The sequence below is a fragment of the Sorex araneus genome, chromosome 3 (assembly GCF_027595985.1).
Source record: "Sorex araneus isolate mSorAra2 chromosome 3, mSorAra2.pri, whole genome shotgun sequence".
Taxonomy (NCBI): domain Eukaryota; kingdom Metazoa; phylum Chordata; class Mammalia; order Eulipotyphla; family Soricidae; genus Sorex; species Sorex araneus.
Window position 1 is genome coordinate 203424445 of NC_073304.1, and position 26455 is coordinate 203450899.

Below are 26455 nucleotides of genomic sequence, written 5' to 3' on the forward strand. Positions count from 1 at the left end.
GCTGGGACCTTTTAAGCCTTAGTTTGTTAGTAGGTGTGGGAACACTCCAAGGGTTCTCAGGGATGGCCGGGCAGCCACTCCAGGTGGGGTTTAGGCACCACGAGGGGTAGACCTCAAGGTGCAGGCATGGGGGTGGTGGTGTTACATAGGCCTGACTGAACCAAGGCCTCACACATGTGCCACTATGAACCACATCTCTGCACAGGAGTTTAATTTTTTTGTTTTGTTTCTTATTTTTTAATTTAATTTTGGTGGGGCCACTCCATGCAGTGCTCAGGGCTTTACTCCTGGCTCTGTGCTCAGGGATCACTTCTGACAGTGCTCGGGGGACCATGTACTGTACCAGGAATTGAACTGAGGTCTGTTGTACCCAAGACAAGCACTTTACCTCCTGTTATATCTTCAACCTGTTTTTGTCTTTTACTGAGAGCTAATACCTGACACATGTATAGCACAATGAAAACATACATATTCATATATAAAAATGAATTAGCACTTTTATTAGACAGCATGATGTGTTTTATATATTTTTACTATCCTCAGCGTCTTCTGGTAGATAGGGGGTATTTGGAGGAATGAGTGGCCTCCAATTGCAGAGAGTCTTCATTTTAGAGTTTGGGTGAGTCCTGACCACTCCTCTGTGACACGCACCTCCTTTGAAAGGGTAACTCATTGAGCCCCTTTCTCCCAACTGCCCAAATGCTGTCCAGCATATATTTTTATTAAAAATTCTGTTGTGGATAGAGCTATCTTAAATCTATAAAAATCTTTGAGTTATGATATGAATGATAAAGCATTTGGTCCTACAGAGGAGGATTTTTTTTTTAACAACTCTTATTCTGAAAATTGATCATAGAAAGTTTCCAGCTTTTAGCCTGCCTTTCTTACATCAACTTCAGCCAAATAGTTGATAAGGAAATTCCCTCCTTCTCTTCTTTCTTCCCTCCTTCCCTCTTTCCCTCTTGTACCTCCTGTCCTTTGTCAGTGTTTGAGGGCTATTCCCTGTTTCATGCTCAGGGATCATTCTGGGCAGTATTCAGGGGATCATGCAGTGCAGGGTATTGAACCTGGGGCTCCAGCGTCAAATGCATGGTGCTCTAGCCCTTTATACCTTCTCCTTGGCCCCTCTTTCTTTCCTTTTCTCTTTCCCTTCCCCCCTGTTTTTGTGCACACATAGCTCGTACACATTTGCTTGCATGCATTCTAGTTTAGTGCTCACAAGGGATTCGTTTTTAGTTGTGAAATGTATTATACATGTGCTTGCCAGGGGTTGCCTGTGTAGCCAAAATGCACACATTTTTGTTGTTGTTCCTGTGCTAGTGGCAGGGGAGGGGCTGTGGTGGTGGGCTGCATGTGCTAATTGTGGGGCTTGCACATGTGTGCCTGTGGTGTGCTGCAGATCTCACATTTGCAAGGCAGGTGCTTTTGTTTCTGAGCCAACCCTGGGTCCTGAAAGCCCCTTTTTTTTTTTTTTTTTTTTGGTATAGTTGCAATATACAAATGTTAGAATTTTAAGAATCACTATTGCTGTTTTGAATGAAACCTTACTTAGACTTTGGCTTTAGCTGATGAGTTCTTACATTACCAAAGTGAAACAGATAATATATACTTCCTGGTATGATTCAGGAGGATACATTCTGTCATCTGTGAAATATTTCTTTTGTTGAAAAGTAGAAGGCCAGAGGGAGATGGTTCAAAGCAGAGAACAAGGCTCCTGAGTTCAGTCCCAAGCACCTCATCTATGACATATTTCTGCCCCGCCCTCCTTGTTAAACTTGGGTCTACTTCTGAACCTGGAATATATAGGCAAGTTAAGTAACATTGTGAAAAAAAATAACTTGCCAACTTTAAAATGTGGGAAGTTCTCTAGTCCAAATATAACCTGAGTTTTACAAACATAATACAAAAATCAAATAGCAGTGCAACAGGAAAATGAAATTGGTATGTAGCGTACATCCACAGCAGGTGCCATATTGCTGAGTTGTATCCGCAGACCCACTGTGAACCATATATGTATTTATTTATTTTTGGCACACCTGGCAATGTTCAAGGGATAATTCTGCCTCTGCACTTAGGAATCACTCCTGGCAATGTTCGGGGGACCAGCTCCGGTCAGCCTCTGCATGACAAACACCTTATGTGCTGTACTATCACCCCTGCTCCAAGCTAAGAGGGGTTATTTATTTTTTTATTTTTGGTCGTGGAGTTGGGGGTTCCAGTCTACCTGGTGATGATCATTTACTGCAGGCTCTGCACTCAGGAATTACTCCTGCCAGTGCTCAGGGGACATATGGAATGCTGGGGATTGAACCCTGGTCAGCAGCATGCAAGGCAAGCACCCTACCTGCTGTACAATCTTTCCAGCCCAAATGTAAACTTATTTTAAAATGATACATATATTTTTCAATGTGAAGGCACACTTGGATGCGCTTAAGGGATTGTGCAGTGCCAGGGATCAGCACTTTGAGCCATATCCCCAGCTCTAAAATTGCATTTCAATGTAATTACTACTTACAAATTTACAATATGGATATTTTCCATTTAAGAATTACTGTGGGCTTTTTCTTTCAATTTGGGCCACACCTGGTGGTCTTCAAGGATTATTCCTGGATCTGTGCTCAGGAGTCATGCCTGATAGGTGGTACTGGAAGTCTGAACCTGGGTTGGCCATGTGCAAAACAAGTGCCTTATATGATGGACTATTGCTCCAACCCCAAGACTAGTAATTAAAAAAGTTATTAAATATGCCATGATTCCAAGTTTATTGATAGTTGAGTTTTAGGCATACGTAACAATTCAACACCACCCTCTCCACCAGTGTCAGCTTTTTCCCCCCAGTATTCCCATATTCCCTCCCCATCCTGACCCTACCCCACCTCTGCCTGTCAACCTGACAAGCACATTACTGAGTTTCTTTGGTTGCCACTTAGATCTCATGTTTCCAGTTCTGTTGAATCTGTGTTTTGGATATCTGACTGTACCGCTCACTCACATCACTGGTATAACTAAAACCCTGATGCCTGTTAACCTATTACATCTCATTTTCTACTTCCCCCCATTGATTTCTTCTTTCTGTTTGCCTCCTGTCTAAACACTGGGCTCAAGGGTGCTCTAGCACCCCACTTTTACTACAATACATTTCCTCATCTGGTATTCTATATTTTACTGATAAGTAAGATCTTCCTGTGTTTGTCTTTCTTGTTCTGGTTTACTTCGCTCAACTATGTTGCAGTGTATGACCATTGTCGAAGAGTATTTGTTTTTTGACCACACCTGGCAATATTCAGGACTTATACTTGACTCTACACTCAAGGATCACTCCTGGTGGTGCTTGGGGACCATATGGGGTGCTGGGGATTGAACCTGGGTTGGCCGTGTGCAAGGAAAAATGCCCCAACTGGTGTCCTCTGGCCCCAAAGTTAATTATATGTATATAATTTTATATATATTTTAATTTTATTGAATCACTGTGAGATAGTTACACGCTTTCATGTTTGGGTTACAATCACACAATGATCAAACACCCATCCCTCCACCAGTGCACATTCCCCACCACCAATATCCCCGGTATATCCCCCCTTTCCCACCTTCCCCCTGCCTCCATGGCAGACAATATTCCCCCATACTCTCTCTCTACTTTTGGGCATTATGGCTTGTGACACAGACACTGAGAGGTCATCATGTTTGTTCCATTATCTACTTTCGGCACACATCTCCCATCCTGACTGATTTCTCCAGCCATCATTTTCTCAGTGATCCCTTTTCTATTCCATCTGCCTTCTCCCCTCCACTCATGAAGCAGGCTTCCAGCTATGGGGCAATCTCCTGGCCCTTGTATACAAGACACTAGTAGAATTGTACAAGAAAAAACCTCCAACCCCATCAAAAAATGGGGAGAAGAAATGAACAGAAGTTTCCTCAAAAAAAAATACAAATGAAAAAATGCTCCCCATCGCTAGTCATCAGGGAGATGCAAATCAGAGACTGGAACACATTCAAAAGAACAAAATCAACCAGTGCTGGTGTGGATATGGGGAAAAAGGGACACTCTCTCACTGTTGGTGGGAATGCCAACTGGTCCAGCCTTTCTGGAAAACAATATGGGCAGTCCTTCAAAGACTAGAAGTTGAGCTTTTGTATGACCCCGCTATACCACTTCTGGGAATATATCCCGAGGATGCAAAAATGCACAGTAGAAATGACATCTGTACCTATATGTTCATTGCAGCACTGTTCAAAATAACCAAAATCTGGAAACAACCCAAGTGCTGTAGAACAGATGACTGATTAAAGAAACTTGGTACATCCATCATTATATCACTGTCATCCTGTTGATCATCGATTCGCTCGAGCAGGCACCAATAACTTCTTCATTCATCCTAGCCCTGACATTTTAGCAGCCTCTCTTTACTTGTTCTTCGCAGCAGTGCCGCATTGGAGGCTCTTTCAGGGTAAAGGGAATGAGACCCATCATTGTTACTGTTTTTAGCATATCAAACATGCCACAGGGAGCTTGCCAGGCTCTGCCGTGTAGGCAGGATGCTCTCGGTACCTTGCCAGGTTCTCCGAGAGGGAGAACTCGAGCAGACAATAATAATAACAGTAAAACAATGTTCCTGATGCTGGGCTCCAGCAGGGCCCGCGGGGAAGCACCATGCCATGGCCCCACGCCCGGGGTCTGCCCCCGACCAGTGACACGACTCAGCACTGCCCGCAGAAACCTCCCCACAACGGGGCTTTTTTCCCCCGGCAGCAACCCCCACCGCAAACCTCTGGCTCCCAGGACCCTCGCACCCACACGCGACGGGTCGGAAGGGGTCTGACATCTGGGAGCAAGATGGCGCTCACGCTCCACTCACACCCATGGCAGGTTCTCCGCACCCGACTCCTACACTGCGGCCCAGGGATCTGTTGAGCCTCTGGGGAAGGGGAGCTGTGCAGGGGCACCCACGCCACAACTCACGCCCGCCAATGGCGCAGGGCCCTGCCAGCTGGTGGTTGGGCTGCGCAGACCCACCCGGCGGGCATCTGCCCTACAGAAGGCTGGGACCCAGTGGGCATCCCCGTCCAGAAGGCTAGGACCTGCCTGGAGATTAGTGCCCTGCCATACAGAGATTAGTGCCGCTTCTCAGAGGGGACCCACAGAAGGGGCAGTCAAGAAATTAGGGGCAAAGTACTAGAAAAAAAATACAGGAGCTGGAGTGATAATACAGCGGGTGGGGCATTTGCCTTACACTCTACCGACCTGGGTTCCATTCCCAACATCCCACATGGTCCCCTGAGCACTGCCAGGAATAATTCCTGAGTGCAGAGCCAGGAGTAACCCCTGTGCATTGCCGGGTGTGACCCAAAAAGCAATAAAATAAAATATAGGGGTGGGCTGGCATGACAGTACAGTGGCGAGGCTCTTGCCCTGGCTCAATGACGAGCATCCACTCGATCCCCTGAGCCCACCCAAGGTGGAGCCAGGAGTAAGCCCCGAGCATTGCCAGGTTTGGTCCAAACAACAAAGATGCCAACCAAACAAAAAGAGCGTCAGTGGTGCATCTACACAGTGGAATACTATGCAGCTGTTAGGAGAGATGAAGTCATGAAATTTGCTTGTAAATGGATAGACAGGAAAGTCAGAAAGAGAGGGACAGACATAGAGGGACTGCACACAATTATATATATTTTTAAAGAAGTCAGTATTTCAATACACTAGGAATGTAGTAAGAGAATTTAGGAGAAAACATTGAGGTGAAAGTTCTTCCTGAACTTTTCCTTTTTTTTTTTTTTTAAACTTCTTATGTCTGGAATCTTCCAATTTGAATAGCATTAAGGGTAAACATTTAATATTGAACTATGCTGCTGTACACTTCTTTTCCTCTGGTTCTTTGACCCCTGTCCTATTCTCACCAGTCTTTGGAAGGGACTCCTTCAGCTGTATTTGCTGGAATTTGAATATTTCATGTACCTAAGTCCATTTTTGATACTTCTTTTGCATTAGATTTATACAGAACTAAATTTACCCATTTTTCTAACCCAGAAACAGGGATCATTTTGGTATTGCTCTTCTCCAGCATGTGACGGTAACAAACATTTGCCGCTACCAAGTGCTATTCCTATTTAATGGATAGGAAAATGGACTTGAAGTTAAAAAATAATTTCATATTGTGTCATGCACAGTACTTTAGAAGACTAGTAATTTTTAAACACCAAACATTAAGACCTCAGCAAACTCAATTAATGACCATAGGATTAATTTTTATAAGCTTCTACTGAAAACTATCTTGAAGTGATATATAAAATTTGACACTGATGTGAAAGCTGTATGGCACATCATCTGTCTTTCCATCTTTGTGTACTTCAAAATCATGTCATTTTGGATTCTTCCAAGAACTCTGAGGGTACTTTAATCAGGCCAGGAAAAAAAATCAAGTATGTGGATCTAATTATGTTGAATTAAGTTGTTTTGTGATCTATGACTTGGGATATCCTCTGCATCTGACAGTAATTTTCCTCATAAAGCACATATGCAGTTAGAAAAAATATTCCTTGTTTTCAATAGTAAAGTCATATGTAGTGAAATCTTTGCAATATTCAGTATACCAATGTAATGTCTTACTTAAACAGACACAAGTCAGTTTTGTACTTAACATGCTAATTTTGATAAATTATAATCTAGGTTTTGAAACATCTGTATCTCAGGTGTTTTTCTTAACAGAGCAGTCCTTAAAACATGACATAATTAGTATGTTTAATTCTCAAGGGGAAAATAATAGTATCAGTAATTTTAGTACTATTTATTGATATTTGATGGTCAGTTCAGATAAAAACACCTAAAATTTTTAGTACGAATACTTTCCAGATTTTGCTTACTTAGGCTTATATTAAAATATAAGCCTAAGTCATTGCTTTCTGCACAACTGATCTAGGTTCAATCCTTGGACCATGTATCCCTGAGCCCCACCAGAAGTGATCCCTGAGGAAAGAACCAGAAGTAAGCTCTGGGTACTAGGCAGTATTGGGTGTGGCCCAACCCCCCCCCAAAAGGGGAAAAAATAGGAAATTTATACTAAACTTTCTGTACTTTTATTTGCTAAACCTGGCAAATATATCCTATATAACCTCCCCTTTTTTTCAAAATTCCCCCTGCCAGTGTCACTATACAATTACTGTATTATAGAATTAATGTAAAATCCAAAGTTTAGTGATTTTTATTATACTTACATAGTACATCCGTTAGTTTCAGAATATTTTCATAGTCCTTAAAATAAACCTCTCAGCAATTGTAGTCACTCCTCATTTTTCATCTCTCCAGTTTCCTTGTATACTTAGCTACTGCTCGGTAATCATTTAGTCATGAAATAGTAATCTGTTTACCTTTTGCTTCAGTTTGTTCACTTGGAAAATGGGCCCAGTAGTATTTCAGAGGATAAGTTTCAGGAAATAGAAATAGTTTATGTAAAATACTTAGTAAAACATCTGTCACAGCAGATGTCTGACTCAGTACTAGGGTCTTACGTTTGGGTACTGTAGAGTGACAAGCACTGGGTTCATCCTCCTACTAACTAGATTGAAAGAGCAACAGAACCATCATGTTCTAGTTACTGAATGTTCGGCTTGATGTTAAGAGCCCCTTCCATTGACACTCATTACTACCCTGAATGCACAGGAACATAGAAACCAAGTGGAGCCTGGTTTCTCTGCTCCAGTTGGTGAGGAGATGCTGCCAAGAGTCTGCTGGGGTACTAGAATCATAGAGCATCCGAGAGATGAAAGTTGAGAGGGAGAAGGAGGGAGGGAGGGAGGGAAGAAGGGAGAAAAGGAGAGATTAAGGGAGAGAGTGAGTGAGAGGGAGGAAGAAAGAGAGAGAGAGAGGGAGGGAGGGGAGAGAGAGATGGGGAGAGAGAGAAAGAGAGAGAGAGGGAGGGAGGGGAGAGAGAGATGGGGAGAGAGAGAGAGAGAGAGAGGGAGGGAGGGGAGAGAGAGATGGGGAGAGAGAGAAAGAGAGAGAGAGAGAAAGAGAGAGAGAGAGAGAGAACACCGAACCCTAAGATCCACAGAGGTCATTTGAAACCACAGAAACCACCATCTATGTATTTTCAGAGGATATGACTGTGTATAAAATTTTCATGTATTCTGGAAAAAAGGAGTACTAATAAGTGATTTTAATGAACCTTTAGAATATTAAGTCAGTACAAAAGACTATAGAATAAACTTAATTATACTACCCAGCAACTTCAGTCCTGGGCAGCCCACAACATAAAATCACACAATTTTGGATGATACCCAGATTTGCTGTATATTTCTTTTCTGTGGTTGTCATTACAAATGACCATGAACTTGGGAGGTTTAAAATGACAGAAGCTTTTCCTCTCATAGCTCTGGATGCCAAAAGACTAAAACTAATGGTACTCACTCTGAAACTCCCAAGGAAGAATGTGTTATTTGCTTTTTTCCCCTCCCTTCCTTCCATCCTTCCTCCCTCTCTTCCTCCCTCCCTTCCTTTCTTCCTCTTTCCTCCTTCTGTCTTTCATTTCACTTTTTTAGCTTCTGGTGACTATCACCTTTGTTTGTTTCATGGGATCTCCACTTTATTCACTTACTCTTTAGCTACAGTTCCTCCTCTTCTCTGTATCTTCTCTTTTGTCTCTGTGTCTTCTCTTCTGTACCCTTGTGAATATATAATTAGCACCCTGATAGTCCAGTATAAATGCTCACCCCTTCCTCACCATGTCTGTCAATACAGACAGGAGGACCCATTGTTTCACCCCAAGTTTAAGAGCTGTTTTCAAGAGTCAGATATCTTAAAGGGATGAGTATGTTCTTTGCGTGCAGGGACACACCAGGGTTCACACCCTGAAACCGCATGGTACTCTGAGCACTCCCACGTTTAAAGCTGGGAGTAGTCCCTGAGCACCGTGAGGTGTGGCCCCCAAACCAAAATGAAATGCAGATCAGATCAGACTGGGACCTACTCTGGAATTTGTCATGTCTATTTAATTTGCAAGCTCTCCTCACCATGTTCATCATTCAGTTGTGTTCACTTTTCTCTGTGGGTTGGTTGTTCAGTTGGAGCAGCTCCATAGGTTGGTTAACAGTTGGAGGCTGAAACAGGGAATGTGTGTACTTGGTCACTGGATCAGGCAGGTGGCGATATTGCACTGGGATAACACCTCCAAGGGGCTCACAGCCATTAAGTCCTTACCCAAACATTTCCTCTTGGGATTTCGTTGTTTCCATGGCATAACATTGGAAGGAACTGGGAGCCGGGTAAGTTGTTCTTGTGCCCTTGTTCCACCATCATTTCAGTCTGGCAGAAGATACCACTGACACTGAACATCAAATAAATCCAGTCAATTAAGTCATTAGGACCAGTTACATAGCCATTGGTAAAAGCTGCAGGTTGCTTTCACTTCTTTTTCATATTGTGAATTTTGTTTAAGCTTCCTCTTTTTAAGGTACTTTCCCCACTGTGAGGACTTGGGCTATTTCCCTCTCATGAAAACATGGACTGTTCAGTTGTTCTAGTGATAACTATGAGATGACCCATGACATTCTTTCCTGGGTGTGTGGCTGCTAAGGCAGCCAATGGATGCAAGGGGGCCAGCCCAGAGTGATATTATTTGTCTGAATCGGCCAGTTAATTGTTCTTGCTTTCCTCACACTTGTCAGCATCCAGTTAATATCCAGGAGCAACAGCCCCCTCTTTTCTGCTCCTGCTCAGGTACTTTCAGCTTCACCCTGTTCTTGGCTTTCCTGGTTTCTCCTCCTCCTGGTTTTATTCTGCTGCAAGAGGAGCCAGGAACTCCAAAACTAGCATCTTTAGGATGTTTACCGGGCTTCATGTGCACCATTTTATTGAAATAATCTTAGATTCATATGCACTTGTAAGAAATAGTATTCTGAAATCCCTTTACACTTTATCCCTCTCATCCCATTGGTTACATTTTACAGAATTAGAGTATATCATAACCAGAGTGTTGATTTTGGTACAATCTACTGCTCTTTTTCAGATTTCACTATTCTTCTTTATATTGTATGTGTGTGCTTGTGTGTGTTCAATTCTGTGATCTTGATCACATGTGCTGGTTTGTGTATCCATTTCTGTTAGTAGAACATTGAACAAATTCCTCATCTGTTCCTTTTATTTTTTAAAATTTATTTATTTTATTGAATCACTATGTGGAAAGTTATAAAGCTTTCAGGCTTATGTCTCAGTTATATAATGCTCGAACACCTGTCCCTTCACCAGTGCACATATTCCACCACCAAAAACCCCAGTATATCTCCCAACCCCCGGCCCCCCACCCCCGCCTCGTAGCTGATAAATTTCACTTCACTTTCTCTTTACCTTGATTACATCCCATATTTCAACACAAAACTCACTATTGTTGTTGGAGTTTCCCTCCAAAAAACAGCCCTGCTGAAAAGGAAGCATTTGATAATTAGTTTTCCATTGCTGAGAATGAAGAGATATGAAGTCGCGAGGCCACAATAGCAGCCGCATGGTTTGGGATTTCTGTATTTTAGTATTTTAGTAACTAAGTCCAGGGAGATTTATGTTAGAAATCGCATCATTCCCCTTCCTGGGGCAGCATGGGGCTATGGTTTAGTTAACAGTCTAGAGATATTTATGCAAGGAGCTGCTGGTACCAAAGGTAGTCTAGCTGGCCTCTGGATCGTGGTCATCAGCAGCAGAGCAACCGCACACATGTGCGGCCACCCAGGTTGCATCTCGGCGGAGAGCGCGTTGGTATCGCCACCATCCTGAGATCACCCGCGTGTCCCGCTGTTGCAAGTTCGTACCTTTTTTTTTTTCTGCGCCGCCAAGTTCGTACCTCCTTAATGGTCCTTATAAGATGGCACATGCCACACCGTCTTTCCCCGAAAAGGGAATAAAAGCCGAGAGAGAAAGGCCTTTCCCCTCCTTGGCCAGCATGGGGCTATGGCTTAGTTCACAGCCTAGGACATTTCTGCAAGGAGCTGCTGGTACCAAAAGTAGTCTAGCCGACCTGTGGATTGTGGTTGATCAGCAGCAGAGCAGCCGCACCCACGTGTGGCCACCCGGGTTGCATCTCGGCGGAGAGCCTCATCTGTTCCTTTTAGAAGTAGATCCACTTAGTAGTTTTGTCTTAGGTACTCAGACTTGGCAGTTCTCGGTCCAAGAATGTGGCACTGTACAGGCCTGCTGGTTCTGGAGGCCATCAGAGTCATACCCAGTGGTGCTCAGGGGCTGCCAGGACTACACTCGGGTTGTGCGGTGCCAGGGTTTGAACTTGGCATCTTCCATATAGTAGGCATGTGCTCCAGTCTTTTGAGCTATCTCTCTGTCCTCATCATTTGTTTAAACATTTACCTGGACTATTTACAGTTTAGGCTATATGACTGTATTGTGTTAACCTGGTTTTCATTTCTCTGGCATGGATGGCCCAATGCTGTAATTTTTGTAAGCATGCTAATTGTGTGCTACTTGTTTTAGTTCATTTTAAAATGTATAGCATTGAGAAGGTTAAAGTATTCAATAGGCTTCCTTTAACTCTGTTGAATGAATAAATGTAGATGAGGAATTGATGGGGGAGATGATTTAGAGAATATTTAGACAATATATGTGGATTATCTGTCTATCTATTTGAAGTAACTATTATCAAACTTTCGGGGCTGGAGCAATAGCACAGCAGGTAGGGTGTTTGCATTGCACGCGGCCGACCCGGGTTCGATTCCCAGCATCCCATATGGTCCCCTGAGCACCGCCAGGGGTTAATTCCTGAGTGCAGAGCCAGGAGTAACCCCTGTGCATCTCCAGGTGTGACCCAAAGAGCAAAATAATGATAATAATAAAAATATTGTCCAACTTTCTTTTGATTTTGGTGCAATTGGTACAGCATTTTTATTTAAAAGGTATTCATCAGTTCTGAGGGATAAAAATTATGAAAGAATCAAGTTAGGACTATCTAGAATTTTTATCTTTTTTGTTTCCCCTCTCCTAGGCCTCCTAGGTGGTACCCAGGGCCAAACAGTTCAGTATGAGAGCCCAGGAGCTTAGGTTATAGGGTGCCAGGGACCACCAGGGGTCCCCCAGAAGTGCTTGAAGGGCCACTGGGACACACCCAGTGGTGCTTCGGAAATTGCGGTGTCCCTCCCTCCCTCCCTCCCTCCCTCCCTCCCTCCCTCCCTCCTTCCTTCCTTCCTTCCTTCCTTCCTTCCTTCCTTCCTTCCTTCCTTCCTTCCTTCCTTCCTTCCTTCCTTCCTTCCTTCCTTCCTTCCTTCCTCCCTTCCCTCCCTCCCTCCTCCCCTGTCTCCTTCCCTTCCTTCCCTCCCTCCCTCCCTCCCTCCCTCCCTCCCTCCCTCCCTCCCTCCCTCCCTCCCTCCCTCCCTCTCCCCCTGTCTCCTTCCCTTCCTTTTTCCTTCCCTCCCTCCCCTCCTGCCTTTTTCCTTCCCTTTCTTCCTCCCTCCCTCCCTCCCTTCCTCCTTCCCTTCCTCCCTTCCTTACTCCCTCCCTCCCTTCTTTCTGCTGGGTCATACCCAGCATTTCTCAGGGATTACTCCTGCCTCTGCATTCAGAAATTACTCCTGGAAGACTTGGAATTGAACTTGGGTTGTCTACATGCAAAGCAAAAGCCCTACCTACTCTATTATCACACCAGCCCCAAGTTTTTTCTATTCAAAAAATTTATAGTAGTCTAAGGGAATATTTTTGGAATAATGATAACCACTGTGATTTTAATGTATAGCATCACTGCACCATCACTCCCAAAGTGCCAACACTGTCCCTTTGTCTCTCTGTGGAGCCTCTCCCTAGTGTCCCTCTGCCATATACTGCTTGTCCCCTTCCCTTCTCCCCACCTGCAATTCTTCTTGAGTGGTTTTGATTTTCATTCTTTCAGCTTGTGAAAGAAGCTTGGGATGTTTTACCTAAGTAATACCTGATTTTGGTTTTCTTTCTTTTTTAATTTAACTTTTAATTTTGTTGTGCCTCTCAAGTATGTTCAGAGGTCAGCACCCTCCCCTTCAGACCCACTTCCATGATTAAAAGCCATGTGGGCTGTTGGTTCAGCTCAAGGTCCTGAGGATGTGATGGTACTTGGACCCTGCAGTTCTGGAGATACCTGTGCTATGTGAGTGGTGGTTGGGGCCTGCAGGCCACAAGTCTGTACCCAGAGTTGCTGGGGGTCCAACTGGTGCCAGGAATTGCACCTGGGTAGACACATGCCAGTACTATCTCTTGATACCCTCTTCCCTTTTATTTTTAGGAGCTTGGAAAAGAAATCAGTGTTTGAAATTTTTGGCTTCAGAAACAAAGACATACGTTCAAATAGTGGTTTTTAAAAGTTATGGGTATATTATTTTAAGGCTGCTGCTAATTTGGGGACATTTGCTCACTGTGACATTTTGCTCTTTTCCTCGTGATTGCCTTATAATTGCCACTCCCGGGGGCATTGTCTGATGGAGGCAGGAAGATTGGCAGAAAGGGCAGCATCAGGGATGTTAATTCCTTTTATCAGGAAAGAGGATCCTTTCCCAGAACTTAGTGATGGCATCCTGCTTTTGTTTGTGTGATCATAAGCATGTCAGCAGTTTAAGGAAGGCTGGGTGAGTGCCTGCGCACTTCTGTAGTGGGGCACATCTTTGAGGGAAGTGTGGGCGGGGTTTTGATTTGCCCTCCAGGAGTGAGACCTATTAACACATAACAGTCAAGGTACTGGAGATTTTCATCAGCCCTCAAAGTTCTTCCTGCCTGTTTCAGTCTTTTGCCCTATTCATGACTCAGGTATTTTATTTTATTTTTTAAAAAAAGCATCTCTTGAGGCTGGGGGTGTAGCTTAGCATTGGAACATTTGCCTTGCTTTGCTTTACATTTAAGGCTTAGGGAATGATCCTTCCAAACATCACTCACTCTCTCTCTCTCTCTCTCTCTCTCTCTCTCTCTCTCTCATACACACATAAATTTTATGTAGTTTCAAAGTATTTGACATGGAGTAATAGAAATGGGTATTTCTGCTCATTTTATTTCCTAGTTTTGTATTCAGTAGTGTAGTCATGCAGATGATTCAGAATAGATTTCTTGCTCCTCTCTTCCTGTGCTCTCTCCACCCAGTTCCTAATGAATCATAATTCTGAAGGTGGGATCAAATAATCTACGTTTTTTATTTATTATTTTTTTTGGGGGGAGGAGGGTACTGGGTTGAGTCATACCCAGCTGTGCTCAGGGCTTACTCCTGGTTCTGCACTCGGAAATCACTCTCCTGGCAATGCGCAGGGAACCACATATGACGTGCTGGGGATTGAATCTAGGTCAGCTGCATATAAGGCAAACACCCTGCCTGTTCTATCATTCCTCTGGTCCAATACCAGTACATTTTATTTTATTTTATTTTTTTTTTCACAATTCATGTATTTTATATACAATCAGAAATGAAAAGTCACACCACATTTAATAAGAATCCATTCAAGGGAACTGCCTTCCATCAGTGAAATGTATTTTTGTTGTTTCTATTTAGTTCCTGACATTTTGAATTTTCTTTTTTTTTTTTTTGATTATTAAATATAGATTTATTTAATACTTTTTTTTTATTAATAGTTTATTTTTAATTAGTGAGTCAACGTGAGGGTACAGTTACAGATTTATACATTTTTGTGCTCATGTTTCTCCCTTACAAAGTTTGATAACCCATCCCTTCACCAGTGCCCATTCTCCACCACCAGTAAACCCAACATCCCACCCCCCCTTCCCAGTCCCGTCTCCCCCCACCCCACCCTGCCACTATGGCAGGGAATTCCCTTTTGTTCTCTCTCTCTGGTTAGGTGTTGTGGTTTGCAATAAAGGTGTTGAGTGGCCATTGCGTTCAGTCTCTAGTCTATATTTGGCCCGCATCATCTTTCCCCCACATGACCAACAACCACATTTTACTTGCTGTTCCCTTCTCTGAGTTGCCCAGAATGAGAGAACAGCCTCCAAGCCATGGTGACAACCTCCTGGTACTTATTTCTACTATTCTTGGGTGTTCGTCTTATAGTCTATTATTCTATATTCCACAGATGAGTGCAATCTTTCTATGTCTGTCTCTCTCTTTCTGACTCATTTCACTTAGCATGATACTTTCCATGTAGATCCACTTATATGCAAACGTCATGACCTCATTTTTTCTGACAGCTGCATAGTATTCCATTGTATATATGTACCAGAGTTTCTTCAACCAGTCATCTGTTCTAGGGCACTCGGGTTTTTTCCAGATTCTGCCTATTATACCAGTACATTTTAATCCATGTTATTAGTTGCTTGGTTTTGTGATGTGAAATTGCAGCATGAACTTTAGAGCTCTGTAAGTACTGATTTTGGCATCCTAGATCATAAAATGTTTTAATCCAACCACTCTTGTTTTACTCTGTAACCAGCATAGTGTCTTGTGAATTAAATATGTTCTTTTTTAAAAAAATGTCATCTTTCTCAGTAGAAATACATGTGAAATGCATTAGATATTAATTACACCAAATACTGTTGTTTTTTTTTTTCGGGTTTCTTTGGGCAGACAGGCAGGCAGGACTAGGGTGGGGAGGTTTGATTGGGGTTCTTGGAATTGAACCCAGGCTTCATAAATGCAAAGCAGTATCTTATTCTACTGTGGAGCTATATCCCCAGCCCAAGTGTTATTATTTTGAATTCTTTACTTTTGATTTTTTGTTTTTGGACCATATCTGGTATTGCTCAGGGCTTCCTTCTGACCAGCTCTGGGACCACATGGGTTACTGTGGATGGAACCCAGGTCTCCCATGTGCAAGACAAATACCTTACTTGCCATCCCACTATCTCTTCAGCCCCTATTTTGAGTTATTAAGCTGATGAGTGTTTCAAAATGGATAAATCACTTAGTTAAGTATTTTTGTGTACGTTTGGATTATTACTGGAATATTGCTACCATTATTTTTAGAAATCAATGTATTATTTATTTACTTACATATTTGTTTATTTCATTTTGAGATGCTAGAGGCCCACCCGTGGGTTGTAGTCCATGCACATTTGTGTGGCATCAGGGATCCCACTAGTTGTGTTTCTGAGATTACATAGGATTGTATGCACACATAGGCTGGTTTCTGGTGGTCAAATAACACAGGAGCCATGTAAAGAAGAGCAAGTTATATGACCTAGTAGGATTTACAGATGTTTAAATAAACACTGTATTTTTTGTCCTAATGAGGATTCCTGGTCTAAATTAGATTCTCTTTGCAAATTTTTGTGTCTTTTTATGCCACACTTAACATGCTGACTAGAATGAAAATCAAACAGAATATCAGGTTATACTTACCCATACATTGAAGTAGCTTGTTTAACCCAGTGCCAGAGAGGAAGTGAGCCATGATGGGCATAGATAAAATCCAGGCTTAGACTTCCTAGCAGCTGTCTATTTTCCTTTGGGCATAACACAAAAGACTTCTCTAAGAGTTCAGGGGCTGTTAAATAGAATCACAGACCATTGTAAAAAAGAGACTAGAATTTCCCTTTCAGCAAACTAACTAGGTAGTACTTTAATTATATTTATAATAGCTTTATTGAGACATAATTTACATACAAAAATTAGTTTTTCAAAGTAGTCAGTGTAGTAATTTTCAGACTATTAACAGAGATGTATATCAAACCAAACCATTATTCCAGAACATCACTCCAAAAGGAAACCAGTGCTTACTCAAACCCTGCATCCCCCTTCCATGGTCTCTGGTGATTATTGTCAGTCTCTGTGGACTTTCTTACTTGTTTGATTTTCTTTACTTTTTCTTTCATTTTTAATTTTTTTTGTTTGTTTTTAAGTCACACAGCAGTGCTTAGAGCTTAGTCCTGGGCAGTGCCTTGGGCACCATTTGGGGTACTGGGGATCAAATCTGGGTAGGTTTAATGCAAGGCAAGTGCCTTACCTCTGTACTTTTCTCTCCAGATTTTTGGAGGATTTCCTTCCTTCCTTCCCTATCTGCCCTTCCTTCCTTCCTTCCTTCCTTCCTTCCTTCCTTCCTTCCTTCCTTCCTTCCTTCCTTCCTTCCTTCCTTCCTTCCTTCCTTCCTTCCTTCCTTCCTTCCTTCTTCCCTCCCTCCCTCCTTCCTTCCTTCCTTCCCTCCCTCCTTCCTTCCTTCCTTCCCTCCCTCCTTTCTTTCTTCCCTCCTTCCCTCCTTTCCCTCCCTCCCTCCCTCCCTCCCTCCTCCCTCCCTCCCTCCCTCCCTCCCTCCCTTCCTTCCTTCCTTCCTTCCTTCCTTCCTTCCTTCCTTCCTTCCTTCCTTCCTTCCTTCCTTCCTTCCTTCCTTTCTTCCTTCCCTCCCCCTTTCTTCCTCCTTCCTTCCTTCCTTCCTTCCTTCCTTCCTTCCTTCCTTCCTTCCTTCCTTCCTTCCTTCCTTCCTTCCTTCCTTCCTTCCTCCTTCCTTCCTTCCTTGCTTTTTTTTTCTTTCTTTCTTTCCACAGCAGTTTATTACATTCAGTATTTCAACACCAACTCTACCACCATTACACCTTCCTACCAACATTATTTCTAATTTTCCTACCACCATTGGTGGACTTTCTTATTCAGTGAGATTCATACACCATTTTACCAAATAATCCTAATACAGCACTTATTTTTCCCCCATCAATATGAGTACAGTTTTTGTTTTATTTTTATTTTTGTTCCACACATAAAGATGCTTAGGGTTTACTCCTAGTGGAGTTCAGGGGACCATATGTGGTGTAGGAGATTAAACGTGGGTTGGCCACATGCAAGGCATGTGCCCTTTCTGCTGTACTATTTATCCAACTCCAGTATGACAATAATTTAAAAACACAAAACAAAATAGGCTCACCACACTACATTTGCTTTTAAAAAATGGCATAAAATATGTGACATTCACTGAAATGAAATATGGTATGTGAAAACATATAATATGCAGTGTGTTTAATTTATTATATATATATTTTTGGGGGGGTGTTTGGTACACCCAACAGTGGTTGCCAGGGATCAAACCTGGGTCTGCCACGTACAAGAGAAGTACCTCACCTGCTGTACTATCTCTCCAACTCTGTTTTATTTATTTGTTTGTTTATTTATTTATTTTTGCTTTTTGAGTCATACCCGGCAATGCACAGGGGTTACTCCTGGCTCTGCACTCAGGAATTACTCCTGGCAGTGTACAGGGGACCATATGGGATGCTGGGAATCGAACCCTGGTCGGCCTCATGCAAGGCAAATGCTCTACTCGCTGTGCTATCACTTCAGCCCCTCCAACCCTGTTTTTTTTAATTAAAATTTTTTTTATTAGTGAATCACCATGAGTTACAGTTACAAATTTATGAGCTTTCATGTTTGCATTTTGTTTACATCCCTCCACCAGTGCCCAGTCCACTCCACCAGTGTTCCCAGTATCCCTCCCACCCCATCCCCCCACCCCTGCCACCTCACCTCTGTGGCAGGGCTTTCCCTTTTGATCTCTCTCTCCTTTTTGGGAGCTGTGGTTTGCAACAGAGGCACTGCGTGGCCATCGTGTTTGGTCTATATTTTATTTTCAGTGCGCATCTCCCATCCCGTGTGTCCTCAAACCACACTTTACCTGGTGTTCCCTTCTCTGTGTGAGCTGCCCCTTCCTCCAGCGTGTAAGGCCAGCTTCCAAGCCTTGGAGCCAACTTCCTGGTACTTACCTTTACTATTGTTGGGTGTTAGTCTCCTATTCTGTTATTTTATATTCCACAGATTAGTGCAATATTTCTATGTCTGTCTCTCTCTTTCTGACTCATTTCACTTAGCATGATATTTTCCATGTTGATCCACTTATATGCAAAGGTCATGACTTCATCTTTTCTAACAGCAGCATAGTATTCCATTGTGTAGATGTACCAAAGTTTCTTTAATGAGTCATCTGTTCTAGGGCACTCGGGTTTTCCCCAGACTCTGGCCATTGTAAACAGTGCTGCAATGAACATTCGAGTGCAGATGTCATTTCGACTGTACTTTTTTTGCCTCTCTGGGATATATTCCCAGGAGTGGTATTGCTGGGTCAAATGGGAGCTCAATTTCTAATTTTTTGAGAATCGACCATACTGCTTTCCAAAAGGGCTGAACCAGTCGGCATTCCCACCAGTAGTGTAAGAGGGTCGCTTTCTCCCCACATCCATGCCAACAGCGGTTGCTTTTGTTCTTTTGGATGTGTGCCAGTCTCTGGTATGGGGTGGTATCTCATGGTTGTTTTGATCTGCATCTCTCTGATGATTAGTGATGAAGAGCATTTTTTCATGTGCTTTTTTTTGCCATTCGTATTTCTTCCTAATTAAATTTCTGTTAATTTCATTGCCCCATTTTTTGATGAGGTTAGATGTTTTCTTCTTGTAGAATCCAACCAGTGCCTTGTATATCCTTGATATCAACCCCTTATCTAATGGGTATTGGGTGAATATCCTTTCCCATTCCTTAGATTGGAATCTTTTGCGATGCAGAAGCTTCTTAGTTTAATATAGTCCCATTTGTTTATCTCTGTTTCCACTTGGTTGGTCAGTGGCATGTCATCTTTGAATATACCGTTAGCTTCAATGTCGTGGAGAGTTTTGCCAAACTTGTCTTCAATGTACCTTATGGATTCTGGTCTGATGTTGAGGTCTTAATCCACTTTGATCTGAATTTTGTGCATGGTGATAGGTTGAGATCTCAACCCATTTTTTTGCAAGTGGTCCAACCCTGTTTTATATACATTTTTAAAGTTCCTCTATGTTGCAGCAAATATCATAACTTTTGTGCCTGAAGAATATTTCCTTGTGTGGATGGATATACTGTATTTTGTTTATCTACTTAATAGGTGCTAGACCACTTATTTATTTCTACTTTTGAACTTTAAGGACTTTTGCTATAAACATAAGTGAAATCGTTTTGTTGCTATTTTTGTAGTTTGAGCAATTCTTGTATATATTTAAGAATGAAATTTCTGGGTGAAATGATAGATGTATGCTAAAAAGAAACTTTTCCAACTAGCGGCAGCATTTGCTTTACTCTTCCTACAGTATGTTAGGGTCCCGTTTTTTCCTACGCCTTCATCATAACAATTATTTTCCCTTATTGTTTATAGCCATGTCTTTTTGGCATGCAGGGGTTACCTCATTGTGTTTTTTAATTTACACTTTCCTAATTCTTAACATCTTTTAATGTGCTTAGATTGTACCTCAGTGTTATTTGGAGATATTTTCTCCCATTCTTTGAATTATCCATTTACCTTTTTATATTCTTTGATGTACAAAATATTAAAATTTTTGGTTTGGGGACCATACTCAGCAGTGTTCAGGACTTACTCCTAACATAACTCAGGAGACCATGTGGGTTTCTGGGGGTCAAATGCGGGTTGGCCTCATGCAAGGCAAATGCAAGCACTGCACTATCACTCTGGCTCCAAAAGTCTGTAATGCATGGACACCTTGATTACTTTTGCTGTATTTTTGAATACAACTATTATTTTAATATAATACCTTGTTTAAGGAGATGATAGTTGTGAAAACTGACGTTTGGATGGAGTTGATTTTATTTTATGGTGTTAGGTTTGGGCTATCCCTCGAAGGGCTCAGGAATTACTTCTCATACTGTGCTCAGGGGTCAGTACTGCTGGGGCCTTATACCCATTTGTGGTTCCTGGGATCAAATCTGGACTGGCCATGTGCAAGGCAATCGCCCAACCCACTGTACTTTTTCTCTGCCCCCTGGAATTTATATTTTTATTATTTGTATAATAAGAGCAAACATCTTTATTCAGTACTTATTCCGTTCCAGGCTGTTCTGAATGCTTTAAATCTTAATTCAGTAATTTTCTTCTTTTACAAGGGAGAAACTGGACAAAAGGCATAGATTTTTAAAACAGATTTTCCATTGTCATGTAGTTAAGTTAGTGGTTGACACATTTGCTGTGATATGCTTCTTGTTGGTAAATCCTTTAATAACTTGGAAAGGCATTCTATTTTAGAACAATTTCCATATGTTTTAACTATACTTCTATAATATACTTTGAAGATTATTTTACATTTCAGGTTACTTTTGATCTGTATAGTGTAAAACTGTGCAATTGCATATACATATTCCTATGTATTGTTTATGTGATCAATACATATGTTGACATAACTATATACATACATATCCATTTATGTTTTGCAAAATGTCAGGAAGAATAATATCCAAGATTATAGTAAAATAATTGTCTATGGGTTGTGTGTATGTTATTTAACAGCATGACTTTCTCTATAATTGAGTGAAATTGTGTAACTGAATACAGCAATATCCACAATAAAGACCAAACAAAAAATTCTACTTGCTACTGATTTAAAGAATTTTAATCTCATTGGTCTTGTGTTCTTAATTCATTTCTTGTTTGAATTCTTTTATGGAAAAACTCACTATGCAGTTCTCACTCTCTGTACTTTGCAGCATTTTGCAGTGATAGGAACAGTTCTTACCGACCTAACTGTCCATTTTGTTGGAGGGACTCACTCCCAGCAGAGGTCTGTAGACCACATAGGATGTGGGGGGTCAAACTCTAGCCCCTTGCACCTTCTCCTTGACCTTGACTTGAAGGTCTTATCCTGACTTTGATTTTAGACTTTTTAGATCCTCTTCTATTGTGTATGTGACACTCTGGAGTTTCACTGCCCTCCAGGTTGGTGTTGTAAAATGAATCAGCAAATTCATGGTTCATAGATGGTTTCTGGTTCTTTTAGTGTAGATTATGAGTTTAGAATGTTTTTTATAGCTTAGCACTAGAATCTTTCAATGATATCACTAACTTAGGGTCCTAAGACAGCAAAATATATCTCCTATAAAGAAAGAATTCCATTCTTCTCATTTGTAGACCCATATTACTAAAAAATATTCTGTTAAAAAGTTATTCATTTTTCTTTCATTATTATAAGTACTTTCATAGTAGCTTGATTTTGCTACCTTTTGCCTGTAAGCATAAAATTTTGCTTTTTTGGGTTTTGGGCCACACATGATGGTGCCTAGGAACCTATATGGGGTATCAGGGATTGAATCCACATCGGCTGCATGCAAAACAAGTGCCCTACCTGCTGTATTCTCACTTTGGCCCAGTATTAGACTATTTTGACTTTACCAAAGCAGTTTGTTTTACCTGCTCTAAAAAAGATTTTTGTGTCTCACCTAGATGTACAAATTGCTTCAGTTTAATAGCATTTGGAAATGCTAACTAGGAAATGTTCAGTGAATCCTTTGCTGTTTGGTGAGGATTATGATTTGTCAGTGCTTTAAGTAAATAATATGGTGTTGGATACAGAGGCAACTTTATTTGTTTAAATTTTGGTCATAATTGTTGCTAATATGTACTTATAATAATGAAAGTACTTATAATAATGGTAAATGTTCATTGCCATGATATTTAATATTATGGAGCTAAATCTTAGATGCTGTTGCCATGTTGGTCTTCTGTTTTGAGATGAGAAAATGTTGACTGGAAATACCCTAAACTTGAGGTGCAAAAATCATGGAAATGATGGTATTTTATTACTAATTTGCCATTTTGTTTTGCTTTGTTGTTTATTATAATGTATGAAAGGCCATCCACATGGTAATACCAACAGCCTTATCTTCTTGGATTTGTGGGTTGGTGGCCTTTTGTTCTCTGTTGTATCAACAATTAATCTTTGTTAGTCTCTTGACAGATGATATCTTTAGCTACTTTCTCTACTTGGTAAGAATGCTGATGTGTCCTCAAGAGTCACTGCTCTTTTAACATTTTTTTAAGAATTTAGGTGGAATCCTCACTCCCTGCCTCTTGATATTCCTTCTTCTGGCTTACTTTATTTAATATGATGTCTTCCAGTTCCATCCATGTTGCCACAATATTGTATGATTTCATCATTCCTTACAGCTGTGTGGTATTCTATTGCCTATATATACCACATCTTAGCTCCTGTAATGATGGCTAATGTGTTTCCTGTTTATATATAGATATGTGCATGTATTTCCTTTTTTATGTGAGTCCCATTCACAGAATGGGATTTTTATTCCACTACATTTAATGATTGTAAATTTAATACCTGTTTGAGACTGGGTTTAAAAATGGTTGAGAATGGGGGCCAGAGCGATAGTACAACGGATAGGGCATTTGCCTTGCACACAGCCTACCTGGGTTTAATCCCTGACATTCCATATAGTTGCCCAAGCACCACCAGGAGTAATTTCTGCGTGTAGAACTAGGAGTAACTGAGCATCGCTGGATGTGACTCAAAAAAGCCAAAAAGAAAAAAGGGTTAAAGAGTAATTTTGCTTTTTTTTTTTGGTTTTTTATTTCAGGTACAAATATCAATAGAGACATATTTTGCTCAAATTGTCACTATTAGATAGATAACACTCAGATAAGGGTCATTTAGTGCCACACATAAGATAGTAAACTTCTGAAAGGTGAATCTATGGCAAGGACTTGTTTTAAAAATAACTTTTTTCTTAAAGAGAAAGTAAAGTGAAATTTATCAGCTACACAGTCGGGGTGGGGATGAGGGGGTGGAGGGGAGGTATACAGTGATTCTTGGTGGTGGATTATGTGCACTGGTGAAGGGATGGGTGTTTGAGCATTGTATAACTGGGACTTAAGCCTGAAAGCTTTGCAACTCTCCACATGGTGATTCCATAAAAAAATAAAGTAAAATAACTTTTTTTCCTTCAGAACATAGCTACACTTCCTCATTTATATATTTTCTGTGACCATCATTTGCAGGCAGAGTGGAACAGTCACAGCAGACTGCAGAGATGTATAACTTTGCCAGCCAGTGCACTTACTAAATCCTTTGTTTTCTGTTTTTGTCATTTGAGTGGTTTAAGAATTGTTTCTCTTCTGTATGCAACCTTTTCAGGATACTATGTCCATGATTATTTAAAGAACTACCCAGTTTTCCTGCAGCTATCTTTGTCTTGACTGCAATGCTGTTCCTCTCCATTGCACTCCTAGACCCATTTTTCCAAAATGTTGTTTTCTTTTTTGCATATTTTCCTCCTAGGCCTCTGCAGTTTCAACAGGGTTCACCTGTATGTGGGAGATACCCAAACTGGGTGGAAGGGTTTCCAGTTTCTTAATGCAAATTGTCAGGTTGAATTTCTTTTTAAGAGGAATCCTCTACAAATGAACAGGACTGTTCTCTGTTGGAGAACAAGTGAAATAGGACAATTGAGAAAAAAGGGCGATGGGTCACATTTGGAAAAAATTTACCCAAAACAGTACTAGTTATGCATCCTGACTCTGGAGGGTCCTCCCTTGCGGGTGTGTGTCTGTTGATTATAATGTTGAGGAATCAGAACCTGAAGGTTGCAGGTCTCAATGAAAACCTGCTGCCAGAGCTGCCGAGGCAGCAAGAATGTCGAAGCAAGCACATTAGAAGCCAGCAGAGTCTGCTGCAAAGGTTCCCACAAAGTCAGTACCAAAGCTAGAGATTTTTGAAGCATTTGAAGGTTTCCACAACTTCAAGGTGGTGAGTTGGTGGTCAGTACTAAGGTGGCAAAACATTTCGTTGTTCTCTTAAACACAGTGGACGGAAAGAAATAGACGTGGGAACAAGAAGAGGTTTGAAAATCTCACAGCAGCAGGGGACAAGAGCCTTGGGTTCATCTGTGGTCTAGAAGCATAGTACCTGTTTACAGCTGAACCGCTAGAACCAATGCTACTGTAGCCTCGAACCCAAACTCTAGTAAGTTAAAACATGGAGCTGTCAGGAAGTCAGGTAGTGTAATAGGGGCTGTCGTACAGTGGATAGCGCCCCTGACTTGCACATGATCAAGCCAGATTTGCTCTGTGGCGCCCCATAAGGTACCCTGAGCCCACCAGGACTAAGCTCTGAGCACAGCTGTATGTTCCCTCACCCCCTAAAAAATGAGGAGTTAGTGGGGGGAGGTAGGCGGGAACCTGGGGTCACTGATGGACAGATTGGGTTGCAGGAGGGTGGTGTTGGACATGGGAACACTTTATGCCTGAAACCTCATTATAAACAGTTTTTTAAACCATAGTTTCTATATCTATAAAACTTAATTAGAAATACTGCTATACCTAGAAAAACAAAGAAAAATTGACCCTTTCATTATAGAATCTAAATACCTCTTGCCTTGCACCACTAAGATGGTTCAAAGGTTTGGAGTGGATGCTTTGAAAGTGTTAGGCCTCGAGTTTTTTCCCAGGAACCGCATGCACCTGAACACAGAGCTGGGCCGAACATCTCCCGGAAGGGCTCCCAAGAACTGCTGGAAGGACCCAAACTACAAAGGGAAAAAAATAAGACAAAAGTCTTGCCTGGACTTTTGTTCATCATCATCATCATTATTATTATTGTTATTATTATTATTATTATTTTCTGTTTGGGTGGGCTGGAGCGATAGCACAGTGGTAGGGCGTTCGCCTTGCATGTGGCCGACCCGTGTTCGATTCCTCCATCCTTCTCGGAGAGCCCAGCAAGCTACTGAGAGTATCCTGCCCGCATGTCAGAGCCTGGCAAGCTACCTGTGCTGTATTTGATATGCCAAACACAGTAACAAGAAGTCTCACAATCACCCAGACGTTACTGTTGCCCGCTCGAGCAAATCGATGAGCAACGGGATGACAGTTACAGTGAGAGTCTGTTTGGGTTGCACTCAGCAATGTTCTGGGTTACTCTGGCTCTGTACTCAAGAATTATTTCTGGCGATATTTGAGGAACCACATATGATGCCAGGGAATTGATCCTGGGTCTGCCATGTGCAAGGCAAATGCTCTACTCACTGTACTGTCATTCTAGCCCCCGTTTGTTGATTCTTGTCCAGATTCTATCTTAGATCTACACATAGATATATCTGAGTTATCTGTAAATATATCTCAGTTGGAGTGCCTTTTTCTCATTTTTAAAGTATATCCTCAAAAACTTGATTCTTGTTTTGATAATATTTTTGGCCTGCTGCTTGATAGATTTTGATATTAACAGTGTACCACCAGCTCACCACCTTGAGGTCACAGAAACCTTCAAAGGTTTCTGGTAGCAACCAGTTCTACTCTTGTCTGTGTCTGAAGTTACGTGTGATGCTCAGATAAATATAAATAATCTCAACCATTTTTCTCATCTCATTTCCAGGTACAAGACATCTGCTTCAGCCATGACTGTCGCTGGGTTGTGGTCAGCACACTCCGAGGCACGTCCCATGTTTTCCCCATCAACCCTTATGGTGGCCAGCCTTGTGTTCGAACACATATGTCACCCCGAGTTGTGAATCGGATGAGCCGTTTCCAGAAAAGTGCTGGTCTAGAAGAGATAGAACAAGAGCTGACATCGAAGCAGGGGGGTCGCTGTAGCCCCGTGCCTGGTCTATCAAGCAGCCCTTCTGGCTCGCCTCTACATGGTAAACACAATTTTCTTTCTCCACTAATTCCTCCAGTCTTCCTTTCTTGCATTCAGTTGGGATGATCCTGTTTTCCAAGTATGTTCATATGGAAAAAAATTTTAGGCTTGTTATCAGGTTTTCTTTCT

At 41.7% G+C, this 26455-nt stretch overlaps 1 protein-coding gene across 7 annotated transcripts in view; it reads left to right on the forward strand.

The window, feature by feature from the left end:
* Positions 1-26455, forward strand: part of BCAS3 (BCAS3 microtubule associated cell migration factor) — a 613911-nt gene that overhangs the window by 200387 nt on the left and 387069 nt on the right. For all 7 annotated transcript variants that reach the window (XM_055130825.1, XM_055130821.1, XM_055130823.1 and 4 more), the window contains exon 15: positions 26063-26327. In XM_055130825.1, coding sequence (XP_054986800.1) covers positions 26063-26327 — 265 coding nt within the window. The remainder of the gene's footprint in view (positions 1-26062; positions 26328-26455) is intronic.